The 25,570-nt window shown below is 43.6% G+C and overlaps 1 protein-coding gene across 50 annotated transcripts in view; it reads left to right on the top strand.

Moving 5' to 3' along the window:
* trdn (triadin) overlaps positions 1 to 25,570 on the top strand; it is a 452,817-nt gene that overhangs the window by 285,752 nt on the left and 141,495 nt on the right. For 47 of the 50 annotated variants that reach the window (XM_078212798.1, XM_078212806.1, XM_078212805.1 and 44 more), the window contains 3 exons: positions 1,047 to 1,085; positions 1,270 to 1,296; positions 9,343 to 9,393. In XM_078212798.1, coding sequence (XP_078068924.1) covers positions 1,047 to 1,085; positions 1,270 to 1,296; positions 9,343 to 9,393 — 117 coding nt within the window. The remainder of the gene's footprint in view (positions 1 to 1,046; positions 1,086 to 1,269; positions 1,297 to 9,342; positions 9,394 to 25,570) is intronic. The other 3 variants (XM_078212801.1, XM_078212782.1, XM_078212777.1) reach the window with 1 other exon arrangement.

The following is a 25,570-nucleotide window of genomic DNA, read 5'->3' as shown; positions in this document are numbered from 1 at the left end:
TTTATTCCCCATTAAAGAAAAAACTAATATTTCTATTATGCCTTTTACATCATTAAGGAAGAAAAGAAAGACTTAAATCTATTTAGCATTTTTCACAACCACTATAGGTCTCAAAAAACTTGGCAGAAAGTGGCACACTTTGTGAACTGTAGTCCCTGTTGTAATGCAGGAAACACACCAGGTAATTTGCACTCAATAAAATTCCACTAACAACAATGTGATGATAACATAATCTGTATTTTGTGATGTTGATTGAGGGATGAACATTAGCCAGGACACTGGGATAATTCCCCTGCTCTTCTTCAAAATAGTGCCATGCAATTTTTTATATCCCTCTGAGCAGGCAGATAGGGCCTCAATTTAACATCACAACCAAAAGACAGCACTTCCAATAGTGCAATGCTCCCTTGGTGCTGCATTGGAATGTGGAACTTGATTTTGTGTCCAAGTCCGAGAATGGCACTTGAACCGAGGACATTGTAATTCAGTGATAGGTTTGTTCCCAACTCAGCCACAGCTAATACGCATATACCAAAGTGTCATAATCAGCTGGTTATTTCGAGAACAAATTAACTATAGTCAAGTAGGTAAAGAGACAGCCAGTTGTACACAGCGAAGGCACTAAAACAACAAGTGAATGAATGAGCACAAAACCTGATGGTTTTAGACACTGAAACCCTCTGCTTCAGGGGGTAAAGTGACAGAACATCTGAAGTCTGTTGACTGTAAAGACCTTTGAGATCACTCAAGAGCATATTCAGGAGTTATAAGGCATTGTGGAATAAGTTATTTATTTTGGTACAAGCCTTGCAGACAGATGCTGTGTGCACAGGGTCTAATCTCACATATTTCCATGCACCCTTCAGATGGGGAAAAGAAGAGGCTTTAAACCTCTGCATCCAAAAATATGGGGCTCACTTATGCAAAACAATGCACAATGGATGCTTCCAATTGTAATATTTACCCCATGGTGTACATAATACTTGATCCATTTGAATAAGAATATCATGCATAAATAAATAAAACTAAACTTTTCTTGTTTTTAGAATCAAAGAAAGAAAAGCCAAAGCTTGCTAAGGCGAAAGGTAGGTGAAGCTTCAACTGAAGCTGTCCTTAAGCTGTCTTTCCTAAAGAGAAAATAATGCTCATTCAGTTTGCAAATTATAAATAATAAGCATCCCAATTTATTGAACTATTTGTGGTGAATAAAGGAGAGGAAACAAAGATTTCACTGTATAATTTACCAATGGAAATTTTTTATCTTTTCAGTTGAACCATCCAAAGGCAAAGAAAGAAGTAAGTGATTCTCTGCTGACTATCACAAGATCAATACATTTTTTTATAAATGAAGATGTTTCATCCATGTTCCAAAGTCTGTCTGATTCAGTTACAGTTAGCTGATGTATCGCTGAGGCCAATAACGTCTTGTGGCATTGTTAGACTTGGATACTAGTTAGGCCTCATCTGGAGTACTGTGTCCAGTTCTGGGCACCATGCTTGAGGTACGGTGTGGAGTCATTAGAGAGAGTATAGAGGAGATTCGTAAGAATGATTCCACGAATAATGAACTGAAGCTGTGAGGATAGATTGGAGAGGTTGGGTCTGCTTTCCTTGGAGAAAAGAAGACTGAGAAGAGACCTGATAAAAGTATGCAAGATTTTGAGAGGTATGGACAGGATAAAGAGTGACAAATGATTGCCTCACAAGACAGCATCAAGAACTGAAGGGCACAGATTCAAAATAATTGTCAAAATGGATAAAAGTAATGTGATTTACAAAACAAAATCACCCAGAAGATGGTTGGAGTTTGAGACAAACCTCCTGAGAGGGTGGTGGAGGTAGGTTTGACTGAGGTATTCGAAAAGGAATTGGATTGCTATCTGAAAAAAATGAATGTGCATGATAACTGATAAGACAGAGGAGTGGGATGAGGTAGAATGCTCTTTCAGTGAGTCTGTGCAGACTCAATCAGCCAAATAACCTCCTTCAGCCCTGTAAAGATGCAGTGATCCTGTGATGTTGTGCAAAGAAAGCCTACAGAGGAAAAAATCTGAGAAAATGCAAGGTCACTATTTAAAAGCCCACAAAACCTTGCAACCAGTTAATGCAGAGAGATGGGATGGGTTGGACCTCGGGCACCACCGAACATCTCCCTGATGTCTGATAGGGTGGAGTGAAAAGGAGAGTATTCCCACAATTGACGTTTCCTCATCCCTATCACCCTGCAAAATGGATAATTTTCATTTATATAGCAGCTTTAACATGTAAGACATTCCAAAGTCCTTCCCTGGTGGGTAATAAAATTAAATGCTGAACTAAAGAATGAGTCAATAGGACAGATGACCAAATGTACAATGAAAAATACAGGTTCTAAACAGTGTCTTTATAAAGGAGGCAGAAGCAGAGTGTTAAAGAGGTTTGGGAAATGAATTCTGGAACATAGGGTCCAGATTTCTTTTAATCATTCGTGGGACATGGGCATCGCTGGCTGGCCAGCATTTATTGCCCATCCCTAGTTGCCCTTGGAGGGCAGTTGAGAGTCAGCCACATCGCTGTATGGCACTGGAGTCACATGTAGGCCAGACCAGGTAAGGACAGCAGATTTCCTTCCCTAAAGGACTAGTGAATCGGATGGATTTTTCTGGCAATCAACTATGGTTTCATGGTCATCAGTAGATTCTTAATTCCCAGATATTTTTTATTGAATTCAAATTCCACGGTCTGCCGTGACGGCATTTGAACCTGGGTCCCCAGAACAGTTTCTGGATTAATAGTCTAGCGATAATACCATTAAGCCATCGCTTCTAGATGGCTAACGGTATGGCCCATGTGAACACTGGAAATGAATTTGGCATACATGGCTGTCATGTCCAGTAAAAAGACTGTAAGAAAACAGAGGGTGGTGGTTGATGGGAAATATTCATCCTGGAGTTCAGTTACTAGTGGTGTACCGCAAGGATCTGTTTTGGGGCCATTGCTGTTTGTCATTTTTATAAATGACCTGGATGAGGGCGTAGAAGGATGGATTAGTAAATTTGCGGATGACACTAAAGTTGGTGGAGTTGTAGACAGTGCGGAGGGAAGTGGCAGGTTACAGAGGGACATAGATAAGCTGCAGAGCTGGGCTGAGATGTGGCAAATGGAGTTTAATGCGGAAAAGTATGAGGTGATTCACTTTGGAAGGAGTAACAGGAATACAGAGTACTGGGCTAATGGTAAGATACTTGGTAGTGTGGATGAACAGAGGGATCTGGGTGTCCATGTGCATAGATTCCTGAAAGTTGGCACCCAGGTTGATAGGGTTGTTAAGAAGGCATACGGTGTGTTAGCTTTTATTGGTAGAGGGATTGAGTTTCAGAGCCATGAGGTCATGCTGCAACTGTACAAAACTCTGGTGCGGCCGCACTTGGCGTATTAGAACATAAGAAATAGGAGCAGGAGTAGGCCATCTAGCCCCTCGAGCCTGCCCCGCCATTCAATAAGATCATGGCTGATCTGACGTGGATCAGTACCACTTACCCGCCTGATCCCCATAACCCTTAATTCCCTTACCGCTCAGGAATCCATCCATCCGCGCTTTAAACATATTCAGCGAGGTAGCCTCCACCACCATTGTGTACAGTTCTGGTCACCGCATTATTGGAAAGATGTGGAAGTGTTGGAAAGGATGCAGAGGAGATTTACCAGGATGTTGCCTGGACAGTAGTGGGAACTTGTGTATGGAGTCAGTAGAGATAGGCGAGGTGATGAATGAATACTTTTCTTCAGTGTTCACCAAGGAGAGGGGCCATGTTTTTGAGGAAGAGAAGGTGTTACAGGCTAATAGGCTGGAGGAAATAGATGTTCGGAGGGAGGATGTCTTGGCAGTTTTGAATAAACTGAAGGTCGATAAGTCCCCTGGGCCTGATGAAATGTATCCTAGGATTCTGTGGGAGGCAAGGGATGAGATTGCAGAGCCTTTGGCGTTGATCTTTGGGTCCTCGCTGTCCACGGGGATGGTGCCAGAGGACTGGAGAATGGCGAATGTTGTTCCTCTGTTTAAGAAAGGGAATAGAAATGACCCTGGTAATTATAGACCGGTTAGTCTTACTTCAGTGGTTGGTAAATTGATGGAAAGGGTCCTTAGGGATGGGATTTACGACCATTTAGAAAGATGCGGATTAATCCGAGATAGTCAGCACGGATTCGTGAAGGGCAAGTCGTGCCTCACAAATTTGATAGAATTTTTTGAGGAGGTAACTAAGTGTGTTGATGAAGGTAGGGCAGTTGATGTCATATACATGGATTTTAGTAAGGCGTTTGATAAGGTCCCCCATGGTCGGCTTATGATGAAAGTGAGGAGGTGTGGGATAGAGGGAAAGTTGGCCGATTGGATAGGTAACTGGCTGTCTGACCGAAGACAGAGGGTGGTGGTCGATGGAAAATTTTCGGATTGGAGGCAGGTTGCTAGCGGTGTGCCGCAGGGATCAGTGCTTGGTCCTCTGCTCTTTGTGATTTTTATTAATGACTTAGAGGAGGGGGCTGAAGGGTGGATCAGTAAATTTGCTGATGACACCAAGATTGGTGGAGTAGTGGATGAGGTGGAGGGCTGTTGTAGGCTGCAAAGAGACATAGATAGGATGCAAAGCTGGGCTGAAAAATGGCAAATGGAGTTTAACCCTGATAAATGTGAGGTGATTCATTTTGGTAGGACTAATTTAAATGTGGATTACAGGGTCAAAGGTAGGGTTCTGAAGACTGTGGAGGAACAGAGAGATCTTGGGGTCCATATCCACAGATCTCTAAAGGTTGCCAGTCAAGTGGATAGAGCTGTGAAGAAGGCCTATAGTGTGTTAGCTTTTATTAACAGGGGGTTGGAGTTTAAGAGCCGTGGGGTTATGCTGCAACTGTACAGGACCTTGGTGAGACCACATTTGGAATATTGTGTGCAGTTCTGGTCACCTCACTATAAGAAGGATGTGGAAGCGCTGGAAAGAGTGCAGAGGAGATTTACCAGGATGCTGCCTGGTTTGGAGGGTAGGTCATATGAGGAAAGGTTGAGGGAGCTAGGGCTGTTCTCTCTGGAGCGGAGGAGGCTGAGGGGAGACTTAATAGAGGTGTATAAAATGATGAAGGGGATAGATAGAGTGAACGTTCAAAGACTATTTCCTCGGGTGGATGGAGCTATTACAAGGGGGCATAACTATAGGGTTCGTGGTGGGAGATACAGGACGGATATCAGAGGTAGGTTCTTTACGCAGAGAGTGGTTGGGGTGTGGAATGGACTGCCTGCAGTGATAGTGGAGTCAGACACTTTAGAAACATTTAAGCGGTTATTGGATAGGCACATGGAGCACACCAGGATGATAGGGAGTGGGATAGCTTGATCTTGGTTTCAGATAAAGCTTGGCACAACATCGTGGGCCGAAGGGCCTGTTCTGTGCTGTACTGTTCTATGTTCTATGTTCTATGGTGGAAAGATCATATGAGGAAATGCTGAGGGACTTAAGGTTGTTTTCGTTAGAGAGAAGAAGGTTAAGAGGTGACTTAATAGAGGCACACAAGATGATCAGAGGATTAGATAGGGTGGATAGTGAGAGCCTTTTACCTCGGATGGTGATGGCTAACACGAGGGGACATAGCTTTAAATTGAGGGGTGAGAGATATAGGACAGATGTCAGAGGTAGGTTCTTTACTCAGAGAGTAGTAAGGGCGTGGAATGCCCTGCCTGCAGCAGTAGTGGACTCGTCAACATTAAGAGCATTCAAATGGTTATTGGATAAACATATGGATGATATTGGAATAGTGTAGATTAGAGGGGCTTTAGATTGGTTTCACTGGTCGGCGCAACATCAAGAGCCGAAGGGCCTGTACTGCGCTGTAATGTTCTATGTTCTATGAAAGTTGGGTTTTGCAAAAGTATATTAAACAACTTCACTAGAAATCTACCAGTGCATCAAGATCTCGTAATAATTGCAACATCTTCTACATCTGACTGCAGCTATGAAGCCAGCTAATCAGCCACTACAGAAACCCTGCCTAAGAAGCAATTCTCAGCAAGCTGAGCCAGTGGATTAGTCAGACAACAATTTTTCCGGGGTGCGTTGAGAGCTAGATTTAACTTGCCAAAATAACATGCAAATTGAATCAGCACCTAATTAATAACATCATCATTTTGCACTGATGCTGGTGATAGCTAGATTGAATCCTCCCTTTGACGTATTTATGACATAAACTGCACTGAAAAACAGGCATGTGAACCAATAAGCCTGGTTGATGCTCTACAAAAGACACATTCATATACACAAGGCACAGTGTAATATGTCTGTGTGTAAAAAAATAATTTATTATTGAATCTAAATAAATGGTGAGGAGGAATAGACTACAGCTAGGTTATACATTTTTAACACGCTCATTCGAGCCATACTACACTAAAGTGCAACAGTTATTTATTTGGGTTTACTCTGTGCCTTTGAACGGACATTAAAAGAGTAACGAATTCAACTTGAGCCACTGAGAAAAAGTTCAAACGTCGTATTCTAACTTTAAAGCTTCAGTACTGTGTACAATTTTGGTCTCCTTACTTGAGAAAGGATATACTGGCATTGGAAGGGGTGCAGTGGAGATCCACTAGGTTGATTCTGGAGTTGAGAGGGTTGGCTTATGAGGAGAGACTGAGTAGACTGGGACTATACTCATTGGAATTCAGATGAATGAGGGGAGATCTTATAGAAACATATAAGATTATGAAGGGAATGGATAAGATAGAAACAGGGAAGTTGTTTCCACTGGTGGGTGAAACTAGAACTAGGGGGCATGGTCTCAAAATAAGGGGGAGCAGATTTAGGACTGAGTTGAGGAGGAACTTCTTCACACAAAGGGTTGTGAATCTGTGGAATTCCCTGCCCAGTGAAGCAGTTGAGGCTACCTCATTGAATGTTTTTAAGGCAAGAATAGATAAATTTTTGAACAGTAAAGGAATTAAGGGTTATGGTGAGCGGGCGGGTAAGTGGAGCTGAGTCCACAAAAAGATCAACCATGATCTTAGTGAATGGCGGAGCAGGCTCGAGGGGCCAGATGGCCTACTCCTGCTCCTAGTTCTTATGTTCTTATGTGACTTGTTTATCGGCAGTGGGAGGTGAATCACTGTTGGCTGGAAGCTCACCCTTGAAGTTAACGGCCTTATCCCATCCAGCCTCAATTTTCAGGCTGACGGATGTTTCAGGGTGAGAAACAGAAAAAGTTAAGAACTTCGATGTTGGACAGGAACCTCCTGGTACCTTCTGACCTCCCTCCCACCCCAGTCTATCCTCCATTAACCCATTTGCCCCTTTCATGACCCCCAATGACTTGCTCCTGTTGCCACAGTATTTATATGGCGAGTCCAGTTCAGTTTCTGATCAATGGTAAGCCCCAGGATGTTGATGGTGGGGGATTCAACACCCATTGAATGTCATAGGCTGATGGTTAGATCTGCTTTTGGTGGAGATGGTCATTGCTTGGCTTTGGTTAGCGCAAATATCATTTGCTAATTGTCAGCCCAAGCTTGGATGTTGTCCAGATCTTGTTGCATTTGGATACAGACTGTTTCAGTATCTGAGGAGTTGTGAATGGTGCTGAACATTGTGAATCATCACCACTTCTGACCTTTTGGTGGAGGAAAGATCATTGATGAAGCAGCTGAAGATGGCTGGGTCTAAGACACTGCTATTTGGCAGCAGCTTTAATCAGATTTCAAAAAAGCTAACCTAATTATACAAATTTATCATAGAATCCCTATAGTACAGAAGGAGGCCATTTGGCCCATCGAGTCTGTACCAACAACAATCTCACCCAGGTTCTATTGCGATAACCCCATGCATTTACCCGGTTAATCTCCCTGACACTAGGGTCAATTTAGCACAGCCAATCAACCTAACCCGCACGTCTTTGGACTGTGGGAGGAAACTGGAGCACCCGGGAGGAAACCCATGGAGAGAAAGTGCAAACTCCACACAGACAGTGACCCGAGGCCAGAATTAAACCTGGGACCCTGGCACTGTGAGGCATCGTGCCGCCCATGTAGGTTTAAACAGTGAAAAACCATAAAGTTTACAACTGTTCGCAAATGTAAGTTGCACAAGTTAGCAATCCATTGGAATTGGAAGGAGGATTCATGTACCTTCCTGCATCAAATGTACTAATGCAGTTTTGAAGGAACTTAATTTGGACACGTTTTCCTGAGTGTAACTGGTCGATCAGAGTCTGCGTTTAGTGCAGTCTAATTTTCCAAAGTGGCCGTAAAAAGACATTAGGCCCTCTGTTTACATATGCAAAGTGACTAATGTCAGTTTCAGGCACAGACACTCAGCACCTCCTTTATCACTGTACCAATATGCCAGGCAGTCTACCTCTAATACTTAATTAGTATCTGATGTCCTGAATTCAAAGGTGTGCTTTTGCAATTTAAAAATGTGCATGATGCCATCAAACTTCACCTTTGGCTACCAACTGATAGGTTTTTTTTTGTTTACTTGAATACCCTATTAGTCTTTTTCCGTGCTAAACTATAAAGTATTAATGTTTTTGATAATGTAATGAGAAAGGCACTATGCATATTTAGTTAAATAAAATGCAGAAATCCTTCAGGACCCAGCGCACTGAAAGTAGAAGTATAATACAGGAGATGTTGGAGACCTGAAATGAAAACAAAGTGTTGAAAACATCTATGGAGGGAGAAATAATAACAGAGTTAACATTTCAAGTCAAATTCAGTTCCCAAGAAGAGACATACTGGGCTCAAAACGCGAACGCTACTTCTCTCCTCACAGATGCTGCTAAACCTGATGCATTTTTCCAACATGTTCTTTTTATTATTAGTACTGAGAGTATATACCAGATATAGATCTGTCAACCCTTAGTAGAATAAGAATTCCAACCTTTAACTCTGGAATTCCTTCCCTAAACCTCTCCCTCTTGATCTTTCTTTCCTATAGGATGCTTCATAAAACCTACTTCTTTGATCGAGTGTTTGGTCATCTGTCCTGATTTCTCTTCATATGCCTCAGTTCCAAATTGTGTCCGACAATGCTTCTTGAAATGTTTTGCTAAGTTAGAGGTGCTATATAAATTTGTTATAGATGGCCCAGTGCCTTTAGGGATAATTTGTGCGAAAGAGAGATGTTTCTCTGGTTTTTTGGCACACAAATTATCAATTATCCTTCTTTTCTTAAATGCACTTAAAGTTTCATCAGGCTTAAGTACCCTACAAAAGTAGTTGGTAAAAAAGAAAAATAGCTGTTAATAATTGGTATTAAAATGAATCTTTATTATATATATTAATATATATTTTGAATAACTTACGAGATGTATTTTAATTGACAGAAACTCAAAAAGAAAAGCAGAGAAAGCCTCTCATCAAGCCAAGGGAGAAAGGTAATGGAATGTATTCTGGAGCTCAGAAGTTGCATTTCTAAACGTCAAACATACGTCAGACAAATAAAGATCAGCTGATGCATCAAGTCTGCCCCAGACACTGGCTGGAGCAACTTGATGAAACACTATTTCTCTCTCACCACACTAGCTAGCAATATTTCCAAAGGCTCTCAGCTTATTGAGAAATGATGAGCTGCCTAAATTCAGTTCATTCCTACTTCTACATTGTTAAAACTTGTAACAGTTTGTCCTCCTCAATATGTTAAATTGGAATAATCTTTCAATAGGGACACAATACATCCCTTTAATTATTTCAGCAACTTGAGTAAGATTACCTTGAATTCTACACTGTTCTAAAGTAAAGTCCATCTGAATTTCTGAGGTTCTTTAAGCTATGAATCATTCTTATATGCTCTTCTCTGGATCCTTTCCAAGGCCAATATATCACTCACCAGGGGGTGGGGAGGTGGATGTGTGTGTGCATGGAGGTGGAATTGAAAATTGGGCATAGTACTCTATATTATGTTTGATCAGTGAGCTGTTTATTATCCAAATGGTATCCTTTAACATATGCTGAATCAGTCTATTCATTCAACCCAGTACCCTGTTAGCTTTAATTATAGTTCCTCTACATTGGTCATGATCTGTCAGTGATCTGTGCACAACATTTTTTTCTCTTTCAACATTGTTCCCTGCAAGTGGGAAGAGTACACTGTATTGATGCTATCAAAATGCATGACAAATTAAAGAGGTTGCCCACTCCCCTGACATACCTAAATCTTTTTTGGATTCAATTCCGCTCTACTATCTTAACCCTTGTGCAGATTTTAGTATCATCTGCAAATTTACTGTTCCAGCTCCCACAATCATATTCCAGGACATTAATAAAGACAAGGGAGTGTTGCTGGCAAAGGACCAATTATTGGAGAAAACATAACTGGTAACATAATTCCAGGCTGATTTATGCCAGTGAATTATAGGTTTCTGACTACAAGATTGGTAACAATTCTCACGGCACGGTAGCACAGTGGTTAGCACTGCTGCTTCACAGCTCCAGGGACCTGGGTTCGATTCCCGGCTTGGGTCACTGTCTGTGTGGAGTTTGCACATTCTCCTCGTGTCTGCGTGGGTTTCTTCCGGGTGCTCCGGTTTCCTCCCACAGTCCAAAGATGTGCGGGTTAGGTTGATTGGCCATGCTAAAATAGCCCCTTAGTGTCCTGAGATGCGTAGGTTAGAGGAATTAGTGGGTAAAATATGTAGGGATATGGGGGTAGGGCCTGGGTGGGATTGTGGTCGGTGCAGACTCGATGGGCCGAATGGCCTCTTTCTGTACTGTAGAGTTTCTATGATCCAACTACTGAAGCAACAACTTGCATATAATGCAGCTCAATTAATGTAATAGAATGTCCCAAACCAAAATATTACCAAACAAAATTTGTCATTGAGTCACATAAGGAGGTATGTCTGATAACTAAAAGCTTGGACAAGATGCAGGCTTTAAGTAGCGCCTTCAAGGCCGATTTAGAGACAGGGAGATGTTTAGAGAGGGAATCAGAAAACTTTGGCAGCCAATGGTGGAGCAACTACCCTCAGAGCACAAGAGGACGTATGTGGAAATAACTACAGAGATAGGAAGTGGAAAGATCATGGAAAATTTTCAAAACAAGATTCTAAGATTCTAAGAATTTTTAAAATCAGGGCATTGCTTAACCTAGAGCTAGTATAGATCAGTGAACACGGGGGTGATCAGTGAATGGAAGTTTATACAAAATGGCATATTAATTGCCGGGCTTTAGATGAGCTCAAGTGCATCTAGGGTGAAATATGGCAGGCCAACCAAGGGAGCATTGAAATATTGGGGTCTAAAGGTAACAAAAGCATGAATGAAAATTTCAACAGTCAGTGATCTAAGACAGGGAGCATTTGATTGATGTTATAGAGGTAAATGTATGCGGTTATGGTAATGGAGCAGATATGTAGTCAGAAGCTTACCTCATTGTCAAATATAACACCAAGTTTGCAAAGAAACTGGTTCAGCCACAGATAGTTGCCAGAGAGAGAGATGGGGTTGGAGGTTAGGGAATGGAATCTGTGGTGGGAACCAAAAACAGTGGCTTAATTCAGCATTTCAAGGATTACAAGATACTATTCCTATTTCTACCTTTGTAAAGTAACCGAGTGTGAGGTACCGTATGAAGGGCTGTCTTAGAGTCTAGGTAGATAATGGCCACGATTCTCTGGGGGGAAAAGACAAAGTGCTGCCACCATCAGGAAAATTGGAGTGTTTCCTGCTGGCATTAGCAGCACCTCCCAGGTGGGATTTAACCACCTTTAACATGTAAAAATATGAATAACCAGAGGCACGCTGACCAGCCTGCCTTCACCGAGATCGGGGCACCATTTTTGAAAGGTGCCCCAATCTCTCTGTTCAGAGAGAAGCCCTCCTCCACTATTTCCCCACCATGGAAATAGTGAAAATAGTGACCCTCCCTCTGACAAGGGGAGCACCATCAACCCCTCAGGAAAGAGGGGCATCCTCCCCTCCACCAGTAAAATAATGGGTCACCCCCCCCTCCCACCCTGCACACACCACATAGGCATGTGAGTGACCCCTCTACCCCCCACAGATCCCTCAGACCCCCACCCCCTGTCCCTTAGGCCAACCCCCTTTGCAGTGCCAACAGTGCACTTCAGTGTTAATGAAATGCTGTGACATTATTTCATGATTTAACTTGGAAACACTTAAAATTCGTGTCGCTAATGGGAATATTATGAGATTCATGCCCAGGATTGAAAAATTGGGATGTGTTAGAACCATGTACCAGAATCGAGTCAGGTCAGTCAGTAAGTGTTTCCCAGCACCATCTAATGTTTTCATAAATCAGTTTCGAACATAGAGATGCCATGAAAGGCTGAAATTATATCACAGTTGAGTGCACACATTCAAGACACATCTTCAATCACCAAAAATACTTAGTGAGGACTGAGATACCAAATCCTAATTGGCCAAATGTGCTGAAACGATCTAAATTATCAAAAATAACCAAATAATCCATTTTCCTTTTACAGGACACTTAATATAGCTTTACATTGTTCCTCATATGGTGTCCTGTTATGCTGTGAATTACTGAAATATGAGCAGCTAAGGACCTGAGAGGATGTTGAGAGAAAAAGAGATTTTCATCCCTGGGTCTGGTGTGCAGAGTCAGGAGGATGGGTGAACCCAACCTTTAAAAATGGCCATCCACAGCTCGGATTTTCAGTTGATGAGGCAGGGGTGCTGTGTGGAAAGAAGTAAGCGTTTGGACAGGTGATCCCAGAATGAGTGTGGATGTGGGTTGTATACAAGGCTGGATGTGTTTAAATAAATAAAAAGAATATTTCCAACCCTCAACCCTCCCCACCCCAAACACACTCTACCCCCCTTAATGCCAACCTATGCCAACCCATTGCATCCTCCATCCCCAATGCACCTCATACAAAAACTCAATGGCTCCGCATACCCCCATGCCAGCTCATCTAATATTATTTGACACTTCCGTGGCAGTTTGATAGTTCCTTGACAATGCGTTTATGCGTAAAGATTGTAGAATCATGTTTAATTCTAATGGTCCCAAAGGATGCCTTACCTCCCAAAGGTGTCCCGAAACCCTATCTGAAAGGGTACCTGAGCTATTAAAAATTCCACCAAGTTCAGACCCCTTCCTTACCTGGTCTGCTCGGCATGCTCTGGGATTTATGCAGCTAGGGTTCAAAATTCTGAGGTCAGTGGAGTCAGCTAATAGTCTAAATGGCCAGCTGCCTCCATGATTGTCGTATGCATGAAGATGACTCCATTCCCATCCCTGCAAGGATGTAAAATGTTGAGTTTGAATGTGGTCTGGTGTGGGAGCAGTGTGTGATAGGAATCATGCCTGCTGACCCCAGAAGCTGCTGAGAGGCAGAACAGGGGCTTCTGGGTGCAGAGGTGGGCTGGGCAAAAGGCTGCCTTTGGTGATCTGGCACTTTGTTCCACCCAGATGCAAAAAAAAAACCTGAAAAACAACTTTCTCGTCCTTAAACCTCCTCACCTCCCACATACTTTCCATGCCCTATTAATGCCAACCCATGCAACCTCATGACTCCACCCATCCCCCATGGCCCCTCATATATTCTCCATGTCAACCAATGCTCCTCTGTCTACACCCATGGCCCTTTAAACCCCAATACCAATCTATGTTGCTTTACCAGCCCCCCATGGTGCCTACACTGCCAATCTAACAAATCTTAAAGGGACAGATGAGCCTTAAAGGAAAGAAAATCATTAAAAGTGACAAAATAAATCATAAAGGGACAGATGTCTTAAGGGACAAGACAATTATTAAAAGTAACAGGGTAAATTTTAAAGGGGCAATGCAAATGGGGTTTTCCATTGACTTCACCCCAGGCCGCCAGGAAACCTAAGGCAGGTGTGCACTGTCATGGGATCAGTAGATCCTGCAGGCGTGAACAGCCAGAAAATTCCAGCCAGCATAAATCTCCAAGAGATGGGAATGTGGAACTTGAAATACAAACCGATCAGCCATGATCTTATTGAATGATGGAGCAGGCTCAAGGAGCCGAGAGGCTTACATCTGCTCCTATTTCATATGCTGCTCCACTCCCCCCCCCCCCCCCATGGCCCTCTATAGCCCCATATGCCAACCTAGTATGAAGGCATGCCAACCCATGCCCCCAATCATAATTTGCCCTTGTACCCTCTCTGCCAACTCACCCAGTGTTTACCATTGGTAGGCCTCAGGACCCATGTTGAGAGTAAATAAGAAAAAGTTGTACATGTCTCTTGGTGAATTCAATATTAAAAAAAACATTCTTCATGACAAAAACCCATTTATTACATTTAAATTCATTCATTTACTTAATCATCATAGCAACAAGCATTTGTATTCGTAGTCCCACTTCAAAGGCTTTATGAACACTTGGAGTGTCAATCAAACTGTGAAGTGACGGGTCTCCACTGTGATAATGATATGTTGTAAAATAAGTAATGCAGCACTAATTCAACCCTGGCTATCCAAAAAATCCACCGAGTTCAGACCTTTTAATGGGTCTGCTGTATGGGACTCTCGCAGCTAAGGATCAAAAATCAGCGGGGGCAGCTGGCGGTTTAAATGGCCAGCTGCCTCCATGATTTATGCATGCACAAACCTTGGCCTGATTTCTGTTCAGCCTCCGAAAAGATGGGAAATGCCAGATCTGTCGGGGGATTTAGGGTGTGGAGCCTGATGGGGTCATGCCTGGTGACCTCAGAAACAGTTCGGAGGCAGCCGTCTTCAGGCTTATGTCAACAGATCAATTGAAGTAGCAGATGTTGAATTTTCTTTTCACATTGAAGACAGTTTTTCAAATATTTAAAGGGTAGGAGATTTAAATAGCTTGACAGCTCCCTTGACCATTCCAATGAGCCTGACAGTTCCAATGTGTTTATCCAATGTTTGCACACAGTCATGTCAACTTTGAACAATCTAAAGGGCACCTCAACTCTCCCAAAAGTGTACCTCAACCTATCCTAAAGGGTATCTTACCTCTCCAAAAGGGCACCCTACTCTCCAAAGAATTCCGTTAACTTCAGACCTTCTCCTGAAAGTGTATAATTTGTGTTTTGGACATCACATTAGCAAAGCTTAGATCTGATCGAAGGCAGCTGCATTTTAATATGTGCAGCTGCCTCTGTGGGCCATGGGTATGCAAAGTGCAACTCACCCCCCCCCCCCGCAATTCCCCCGGGGAAATTGGTTGAAGCAGGTTTTGGGTTCAGGACTTAAGAGTCTGGCCTCTGGCACCATTTTAGCTAAGGTGTGGATCTCCATCTGCGTGAAAATTCAGTCCAAGTTTTGCAACTTTAAACAGTGGTTTTACTCAAAAGCTTTCCATATACTTGCTTCCTTTGATTTGTTTCCTGCCCAAAGTGCAGGATTGTGTAGTTTCTGAATTCTCATTTGTGATTATGGAGAAAGAACAGAAAGTGGGATTAGTTGGATAGCTGCAGCAAAGAACCTGCACATGCTTGAAGGCAGAAATAATCTTTTCTGGCTGTATAATCCTATAAATTCTAACCTTCTGTATTTCAAGGGATACTTGCTGAAGGTGAGGATCAAGGGAATAGAGAGGGAGGCAATTTGCAGAATGGAAAAGGAACTTGGCATCACCTTTGCCCTCTGATATAAGTATAGCAAGGTGGGCAGTTTTGGAAAATGAGAGTGAAGTCTGATAAAGCTTGAAATGGTTGAAATAAATCTAGCAAAGAATGGCTAGTCCAGCTGCATACCAGGTATTTTCAAATCAGTGGGATGAATGTAGAATTGGGGCGGAAAGATGGCAGGAAGAGGTAGGTAATGTGGACTATAAATAAGCGATGAGTGATGCCCTTACTGTTGTTCATGTTGTTTGGTGACACTTGTAAATAATAAACCATTGTACACATCATGCCACTAAAATCTACGAGGTGAGCATTAATCAACTTAGATTGAAGATGGATGTGCGAACAAAACGGTGTTTTGTTGCATTGGTGTAAAATTAAATTCATAATTGTTACATTTTCTGACCAGTCTTTAATGCTGCATTACATATTTGCAGCTACAATAATCAATATGAAGAAAATAGCCTTACAATGGATTTTAGGATATTATATTCCTGCAACACCCCTGCTTAAATTGCCAGTTTAGCACAGAAATGTACTTGTCTCTCTGTTGTCAAGTTTAAGAAACGTCAAGCTCCTTAAAGAATACTGTGCAAATGCAGGGAGGAAATAGCTAATGATGCTGAAAGTCTTTTGCCAGATATTGACATCGTGCCACTTGTGGTTAACCCTAAATGTTAAGTAGCTTGGAGCATGCCCATATGATGCTCTGCCTCATTTAGCTTCTAATGTTACCCAGCGATGATTGACGTGATCTGCTGCTTAAAGTGACAGGACATTCATTCAGAAGGTCCTCGGTATGTCAGTATTCTAAAATTTGTAGACAACTTATTTTCGTATTCGAACAGTTCTTCAAAAGACTGGATAGGTTGTTCTGGTTTTCTCCTTGCTGCATTATTGATTTTGTTGCATCTTGGTTTATTACTTCATCAAGGGAACTTGTTTAGTGGACTGAATCCATATAGGATCACACTTTTTGTATAATCAACTCACATCAGAGAGGCATTAGAGGTTTTTGTTAGTTGTTAGAGCAAGTTATTGTGAATTACCTTATATTTCATTCTGTGTGAATTCCATGACCTGGTCGTCATGGTCTAATGAATACATGTCCATTTCAATTTGTACACATTGCTTCCAAAGGAAGTTATTGTTGATCAACCACAAATCATTTGATCTCAAACAGAGAAAAATACTGGTGGATTCGATAACTTTATTAAAGGTCTGAAGATTACCATTGATCTCCAGTAATCTTGCATATCACTAATATTTAAATAAAATTAGGCCCAATTCGTCTGTTTAGGCTAACGTTAGCAAAATTTATTGCAGCATTATTTTAACTCCAATTCGATTGTTGGCATAATTATAAGAAGTTTGGATGTTTTAAAAGCTCCGATGGCACAGCAGGAAGCCATTTGGCCTATCACAACCATACTAGGGCTGGAATTCTCCCCAAAAAATACTAAATCCCCAATTCGCGTGAAAGCAGGAGTAACTCCTGGAGTAACTCCAGCCTGATTGCTGGCCAACCCTGCAACCCCCCAATCCCCCATTGCTGCCCTTGCCAACCATCCCACTGCCCCCCCCCCCGGATAGTTGGCCTCCCAGACCTCCCCCGGGCCAACCCCTATGTCCCCACTCCCTGGCCAGCCCCAATCTCCCTGTGCCCCGAACCACCCCCCCCCACCCCCCAACCTGCACGAATAGCCCTGATTGCCGTCCTCCCTTCCTCCCTCTGCCACCGATCCACTGATCCTAAATGGAGAGTGACAGGAAGTTCCCCCCCATAAGCCCCGCCTTCTCTGGCCCCAATCCCTTGGCACTGCCTGATGCCCAGTGGGCAGTGCAAAGGTGCCCATTGGGCATTGTCAGTTTGCACCTTGGGCAGTGCCAGGGGACCAGGCAGGCACTGCCCGGGGGCACCCCGTACCCTGACCTTCTGGGGGGCCTCAGTGGCCTCTCTTCCCTCCAGTGGGCTCGGCCGCCTGTTCCCTATTTGTGGGGGGGGGGGGGGGGGTGGGGTGCAGTTTTAAATCCCACTGGAGTGAACCACTTCTGGCAGGGGATGGGGAGATGTTAGCAGGCCTGGAGAGTTCAGACCTGGGCCTGCTAATGACATTGAAATGCTGATTACTCTGAAAATCTTGGGCTGGGAGACGTGTGGAGACTATGGCACCCAGTGGGAAGCCGGCGAAGTGGCCTCCGCTGGTGTCTCCGGCCTATTGCGCTGCTCGAGCAGTGCAGTGAGCTGGGAGAATCACCCCCGAGATCTTTTAAAGCACTCACAAATCATGTTTTCCGATTTGCACCTGCTGTCAGAAAGAATGTCTGCTGCTGATGGGTTCTCATGAAATAAGAATAAGCAAATGTTCCATGCAGTACTTTTACAGAACTACACTAGTTATTCTGGAAGATGTAGTTCACTGTCAGATTGTGTCATTGCTCACAAGTAACATGTAATGTACTTGCATATCAGCTGAGGATTAGATGGCCTCTTGATGGGAGTAAGCATATGTAACAATTACACTTCAATAGCACCTCTTGCATTGCATTGTTATTCTTTCATAGAGTTCATCTTGTCTAGGAAACCCACCTCCTACTTTCTGTTCCACTAAATTACAAGTGCATTTTCAGATCCCTATATGTTCGCCAATATCATTCATGGTTCTCTCTCTGCAAGTGCTGTTCCTCTCTTTTTTAAATCTGCCATAATCATCCCTCTTCTCAAAAAAAACCACATGATTCCATTGTCCTTGAAAACTACCACCCATCTCCAACCACCCTTTTCTCTCAAGTCCTTAAATGTGTTGTCCCCTCCCAATTCTGTGCCTGTTTTTTCCAGAACTCCATTTTGAATCCTTTCAATTAAATATCTTTCCTTGCCACAGTATTGAAACAGCTCTTCATATAGTCATAAATGACATATTTTGTGACTGTGACAAAGGCAAACTATATCTCTTCATTCTTCTCATCCTGTCTGAAGTATTTTGCAGATAGGCCACACCAACCTCCTCCAATGCTGTTCAGTAGGCGGGGCTGGATCCATTCTTATCTATCTAATCATAGCCAGAGAATCAATTGTAATCGCATTTCTTCATTTTTTTTTTCATTTGTGGGACATGGGCGTCGCTGGCTGGCCAGCATTTATTGCCCATCCCTAGTTGCCCTTGAGAAGGTGGTGGTGAGCTGCCTTCTTGAATCGCTGCAGTTCATGTTCTGTGGGTTGACCCACAATGCCGTTAGGGAGGGAATTCCAGGATTTTGACCCAGCGACTGTGAAGGAATAGCGATATATTTCCAAGTCAGGATGGTGAGTGGCTTGTAGGGGGGGGGGGGGGGGAACTTGCAGGTGCTGGTGTTCCCATTTATCTGCTGCCCTTTTTCTTCTAGCTGGAAATAGTCGTGGGTTTGGAAGATGTTGTTTAAGGATCTTTGGTAGATAGTACACACTGCTGCTACTGAGCGTTGGTGTGGGGGGATTGACTGTTTTTAGATGTGGTGCCAATCAAGCGGGCTGCTTTGTCCTGGATAGTGTCAAGCTTCTTGAGTGTTGTTGGAGCTGCACTCATCCAGGCAAGTGGGGAGTATTCCATCACACCCCTGACTTGTGCCTTGTAGATGGTGGATAAACTCTGGGGAGTCAGGAGGTGAGTTACTCACTGCAGTATTCCTCGCTTCTGACCTGCTCTTGTAGCCACTGTGTTTATGTAGTGAGATACAGTAAGAAGTCTCACAACACCAGGTAAAAGTCCAACAGATTTATTTGGTAGTACAAGCCACTAGCTTCGGAGGAGCGCTTCTCCTCCGAAAGCTAGTGGCTTGTGCTACCAAATAAACCTGTTGAACTTTAACCTGGTGTTGTGAGACTTCTTACTGTGTTTACCCCAGTCCAACGCCAGCATCTCCACTTTATGTAGTGAGACCAGTTGTGTTTCTGGTTAATGGTAACCCCCAAGGATGTTGACAGTGGGGATTCAGTGCTGATTACACCATTGAATGTTAAGGGGCGGTGGTTAGAGTGTCTCTTATTGGTGATGGTCATTGCCTGGCATTTGTGTGGCGCGAATGTCATTTGCCACTGTCAGCCAAAGCCAGGATATTGTCCAGATCTTCTGGCGTTTGAACATGGTCTGCTTCAATATCTGAGGAGTTGCGAATGGTGCTGAACATTGTGCAATTGTCGGCGAATATCCCCACTTCTGACCTTATGATGGAGGGAAGGTCATTGATGAAGCAGCTGAAGATTGTTGGGCCGAGGACACTACCCTGAGGGACTCCTGCAGAGATGTCATGGAGCTGAGATGACTGACCCTCCACAACCACAACCATCTTCCTATCTACCAGGTATGACTCCAACCAGCGTAGAGTTTGGCCGCTGATACCCATTGATTCCAGTTTCGCTAGGGCTCCTTGATGCCACACTCGGTCAAATTCGGCCTTGATGTCAAGGGCTGTCACTCTCACCGCACCTCTGGAATTCATCTCTTTCGTCCATGTTTGAACCAAGGCTGTAATGAGGTCAGGAGCTGAGTGACCCTGGCGAAACCCAAATTGGGTGTCACTGAGCAGGTTATTGCTGAGCAGGTGCTGCTTGATAGCACTGTTGATGACCCCTTGCATCACTTTACTGATGATCGAGAGTAGACTGATTGGGCGGTAATTGGCCGGATTGGATTTGTCCTGCTTTATGTGCACAGGACATACCTGGGCAATTTTCCACATTGTTGGGTAGATGCCAGTGTTGTAACTGTACTGGAAGAGCTTGGCTAGGGGAGCGGCAAGTTCTGGAGTACAAGTCTTCAGTACCTTTGCTGGAATGTTATCAGGGCCCATTGCCTTTGCAGTATCCAGTGCCTGTATCCATTTCTTGATATCACGTGGAGTGAATCGAATAGGCTGGAGACTGGCATCTGAGATGCTGGGAATCACTGGAGGAGGCCGAGATGGATCATCCACTTGGCACATCTGGCTGAAGATTGCTACGAATACTTCAGCCTTATCTTTTGCACAGGTGTACTGGGCTCCTCCATCATTGAGGATGGGGATATTTGTGGAGCCTCCTCCTCCAGTGAGTTGTTTAATTGTCCACCACCATTCTCGACTGGATGTGGAAGGACTGCAGAACTTGGATCTGATTCGTTGGTTGTGGGATCGCTTAGCTCTGTTTTTGCCATTTGGCATACAAGTAGTCCTGTTTTGTAGCTTCACCAGATTGACACCTCATTTTTAGGTATGCCTGGTGTTGCTCCTGGCATGCCCTCCTGCATTCTCCATTGAACCAGGGTTGATCCCCTGGCTTGATGGTAATGGTTGAGTGGGGGATATGCTGGGTCATGAGGATGCAGATTGTGCTGCAGTACAATTCTGCTGCTGTTGATGGTCCACAGTGCCTCATGGATGCCCATCTTTAGTTGCTAGATCGGTTCGAAGTCTGTCCCATTTAGCATGGTGATAGTGCTGCACAACACGATAGAGATTATTCTCAATGTGAAGGCAGGTCTTCGTCTCCACAAGGACTGTGCGGTGGTCACTCTTACCGATACTGTCATGGACAGATGCATCTGCAGCTGGCAGATTGGTAAGGATGAGGTCAAGTATGTTATTGCCTCTTGTTGGTTCCTTCACAACCTGCTGCAGATCCAGTCTGGCAGTTATATCCTTCAGGACCCGACCAGCTGCTGCCGAGCCACTCTTGGTGGTGGACTTTGAAATCCCCCACCCAGAGTACATTTTGCGCCCTTGCCACCCTCAGTGCTTCCTCCAAGTGTTTCCCAACATAGACGAATACTGATTCATCAGCCAAAAGAGGACGGTATGTGGTAACCAGTGAGAGGTTTCCTTGCCCATGTTTAACCTGAAGCCATGAGGCATCATGGGGACTGGAGTCAATGTTAAGGACTCCCAGGGCAACTCCTGACTGTATATCACTGTGCCGCCACCTCTGCTGGGTCTGTCCTTTTGGTGGGACAGAACATATCCAGGTGTTATGGTGTCTGGAGTGTTATCTGCAAGGTATGATTCCGTGAGAATGACTATGTCAGGTTGTTGCTTGACGAGTTTGTGAGATAGCTCTCCCAATTTTGGCACTAGCTCCCAGATGTTAGTGAGGAAGACTTTGCAGGGTTGACAGGGCTGTTTGTTTTGCCGTTGTCTTTTCTGGTGCCGAGATCAATGCCAGGTGGTCCATCTGGTTTCATTTCCTGCTGCCGATTTGTTATGTCTGCTGTCCCCAAGACTCTATACATGACCCCTCCTATTTTTGCTACATGCTGCCCCTTGAGAACACCATTAGAAAGCACAGCATTTGTTTTCACGTGTACACTGCGGTCACCCAGTTCGACCTCACCAACTCTCTTGATCCATTACCGATCTAAAATGTTAGACTGCTTATCCGACATCTAGTTCTGGATGAGCAAATGTTTTCGTGAATGAAGTATTGGGAATACTGAAGCCATTGTCTCCAGACCGTGCTCCAAACACCCATCCCTAGCAACCAAGTCCATCCCCCACTCTGGTTATAGTTTGATACTCAATAAAACTGTTGGCATGTCTTTGTTACCTCTAAATTTGACTCTTTCATTGCATTCCTAGCTGGTTGCCAAAATTCTACCCTCTGAAAACTTGAGATCATCCAAAGCTCTACTGCCCCTGTCTTAACTCACACAAAGGGTTGGACTTAGCAGTACCTCACCAATGGGTTTGAAAGTGCGGAGGCACATTAAATTCAATGGATGGCCTGACAACTGCATACTCATGCGCCCCTACGCCTAAAGCCATTATGCCAGTGGCAGGATAGCATCAGGTGGCTAATGGAGGCTCTTCGGGGACAATTAATGTCTTATTCCATCACTGCTTACATTTAACCTGGAGAGGCCCACACCAAATGGCCAGCCCAACAGGAATCCCTTTCTTAATTGACTGCAGGACCCTTTTGAGAATCTCCCAATGTGCAGCCTCACCCACCCCCCTTTCCCCTCATTGACGCCCCTTGCCGACTCCCAAACACTTCCAAAGTTCTGATCCTTCACAGCTCACCTCCTCATTGCTTGACTGCTCCTGTTAGCATTAACTGTACAACAGGAGTTGCGAGCCCTTATTGGTTGGCAGATTTTGGAGATGAGGTTTCCTGTCCTTGAAGTGCAGAATTCCCACTTCCAACCTATTAATGGTCAATTTTTAAGAATTATTTCTTGTGATCTGGGCATCACTGGCTAGGCCAGCATTTATTGCCCATCAATAATTAACTTGAGAAGGTGGTCGTGAGCTGCCTTCTTGAACCCATGCAGTCAATGTGGTGTTACCCACAGCACCCACAGTGTTGTCAAATGTTGATTGGAAGTTAAATAGTTAAATGGCTGTGGGGCAGCTGTTCTTCCCCTGAGCTGGCTTACATTAGTTCCTGGTCATGCATCATTTTGTTTTTAAAATTCTTTTGTGTTCTAATTCCTCCATGGCCTCACCCTCCCTCTCTTTGTCATTCCTCTAGCCCTACATATCCCTGCTCATCTTTTTGTGGCCTCTTGAGCATCCTCAGTTGTACTCCACACATGGTGGCTGTACCTTAATTTGCTGAGGAGGTAAGTTCTGGAATTTCCTTCTGATACTGCTTCGCCTCTCCACCTCACTTTCCTCCTTTAAATGCTCCTTCAAGAGCGGGATTATCCGGCCATGTTTGCCTCAAAGCCAGAAAATCCCGCTCAAGGTCAACGAACCTTTGCATGGTCCGTGTCCCGCCCGCTGCAATTCCTGTGGTGGGCAGGACAGAAAAATTCCACCCAAACCTATCTTTTTAACAAAGTTTTTGGCCATTTGACCAAATACTTCCTTGTGTCTCAGCACCCTGTTTTCTGTTTTATTATGTTAAGGTCACTATATAAATATACTCTATGTACTTGTATAGGGTGGCATTGAGTGCAATTGTTAGCACTACTGCCTCACAGCAGCAGGGGACCCGGGTTCACTTACAGCTTGAGTGCTTGTATGTGTTGAGTTTATACATTCTCCCTGTGTCTGCATGTGGTTTCGCCGGGTGCTCTGGTTTCCTTCCACGATTCAAATATGTGCTAGTTAGGTGGATTGGCCCTTAGTTTTTGTAAGTGTGTCTATGCTTGATGTGGTGTAGTGCGCCTCAAGCTGTAAGCCTCTGGTTACAGACTAGCGACTTGTTCTAGGAATAATTAGCTGAAGAAACAGATGAAAGTCTGACCTATGCACCATCGGGGTGTGGAAGGGTTGAGAGAGAGAGATACATGTATAAAGGGGTGGCACTGCTGCACAGTGGTTAGCACTGCTGCCTCACAGTGCCAGGAATCCGGGTTCAATTCCAGCCTCGGGTCACTGTCTGTATGGAGTTTGCACATTCTCCGTGTGTCTGCGTGGTTTTTTTCTGGGTGCTCCGGCTTCCTCCCACAGTCCAAAGATGTGCGGGTTAGGTTGATTGGCCATGCTAAATTGCCAGTGGGGTAAATACCAGGGGTTACGGGGTTAGGGCCTGGGGGTGATTGTGGTCGATGCAGACTCAATGGGCTGAATGGCCTCCTTCTGCACTGTAGGGATCCTATGATTCTGTTCTATGCTTTTTTTCAGTGCTTATTATTAATTACCTGTAAATTACTACGCTTCATTAATTTAAAGACAGACATGGGAACCTTTAGATTTTCTCTCTGTCAATTCTAGTGGCAATCACCCAGACAATTGAAAAGAATAATGTGTGCACTGTGATCTTTCACAATGCCTTTGAGGAAGAATAATAAATAAACAGTTCAATCTAAAATTAAAGTTATAACATTTGCCGATAGGACTAAAAATTGTGCAGTGGCACAGGAGTTTAATGTTTCCAAGGAAATAATTAGAAGCTTGGGAAAGATGTACAATCGATTAGAAAAGATGAAGAATAAATGAGCCAACAGAGGAACACTCAGCAAGTGGGCTTACCTGGAGAATAAAATGCCAGAATAGGTTAATGAGTATTGGAAAAATGGTCATATTGTTATCCATGGAGACATCTGCATCCAAAAGAGAAAATGCTGGAAAATCTTAGCAGGTCTTGTAGTATCTGTAAGCAGAGAAAAGAGCTGACGTTCGAGTCTAGCTGTCTCTTTATCAAAGAGACATCTTTCTCTGTACCCTTACAGAAAGAAAGAAAGGTGAGAGTTTGGAAATCAAAACCAGTGCCAAGTAAGGTTCATAAAAAGGCACAATTTAGTACTCAGTCAAAATAAACCAAATTTCACAGCATCTGTGAATTGAATTCAATACTAAAATCATTGAATTCCACTATTTTGACTGACATAGAAAACAAAATGTGTATCGATTGGCTTGCATTGGAAATACAGCTGAAATACTGATGAACGTTGAAATATCAGCAAACAAGACCATTTCCGAGATTGCTGAAACGAACGTGCAAAGGTGTCTGACCATGAGAAGACATGCTTAGAGTGGTTCCATCTTGTATTCATAAACTAAAGCTGATTGTGATAATCAAGTGCAACACTCTTCCTCAAGAGAAATTTTGCAAAGGCATTGTCATCCATGCTTACAAGAAAGGCTTGATGGATGAAGGTAGTTGTAAGAAATGGATCAAAACAGTGTGAAATTTGAGGCCAGGCGGACAACACACAAGAAAATTTTATCTGGGACATATTCAAGACCCACTTGGTTGACAATGTGGTCAATGATGTAAGATCGAGCAACACTGGTCTTATGAAGTTGTTCTGTCCCTGGACGTGTGTCTAAATAAGCTTCTCAAGGACATTATCTGAAAGATGAAGAACATTGGATCTAGGAAGGTGAAAAAACATTTGCTCAGGATGGGAATATGCGAGTATCCTCACTAGCAACATTGTGTCATCGGGTCATAGATGTGTGGAATGAATTTGCTCCCAATATAGTCAATAAAATATTTCTAAGATGTGGAATATCAAATGTGCTTGATGGTACTAAAGATCATGACTTGTGGAGCAATGATACCACAGTTACCAGTATTACCAATGATGGTGATGA

The sequence above is a fragment of the Mustelus asterias genome, chromosome 5, assembly GCF_964213995.1.
Source record: "Mustelus asterias chromosome 5, sMusAst1.hap1.1, whole genome shotgun sequence".
In the NCBI taxonomy this organism is placed as follows: domain Eukaryota; kingdom Metazoa; phylum Chordata; class Chondrichthyes; order Carcharhiniformes; family Triakidae; genus Mustelus; species Mustelus asterias.
The sequence above is the reverse complement of the archived record's forward strand: the minus strand, read 5'-3'. Positions and strand labels throughout refer to the sequence as shown.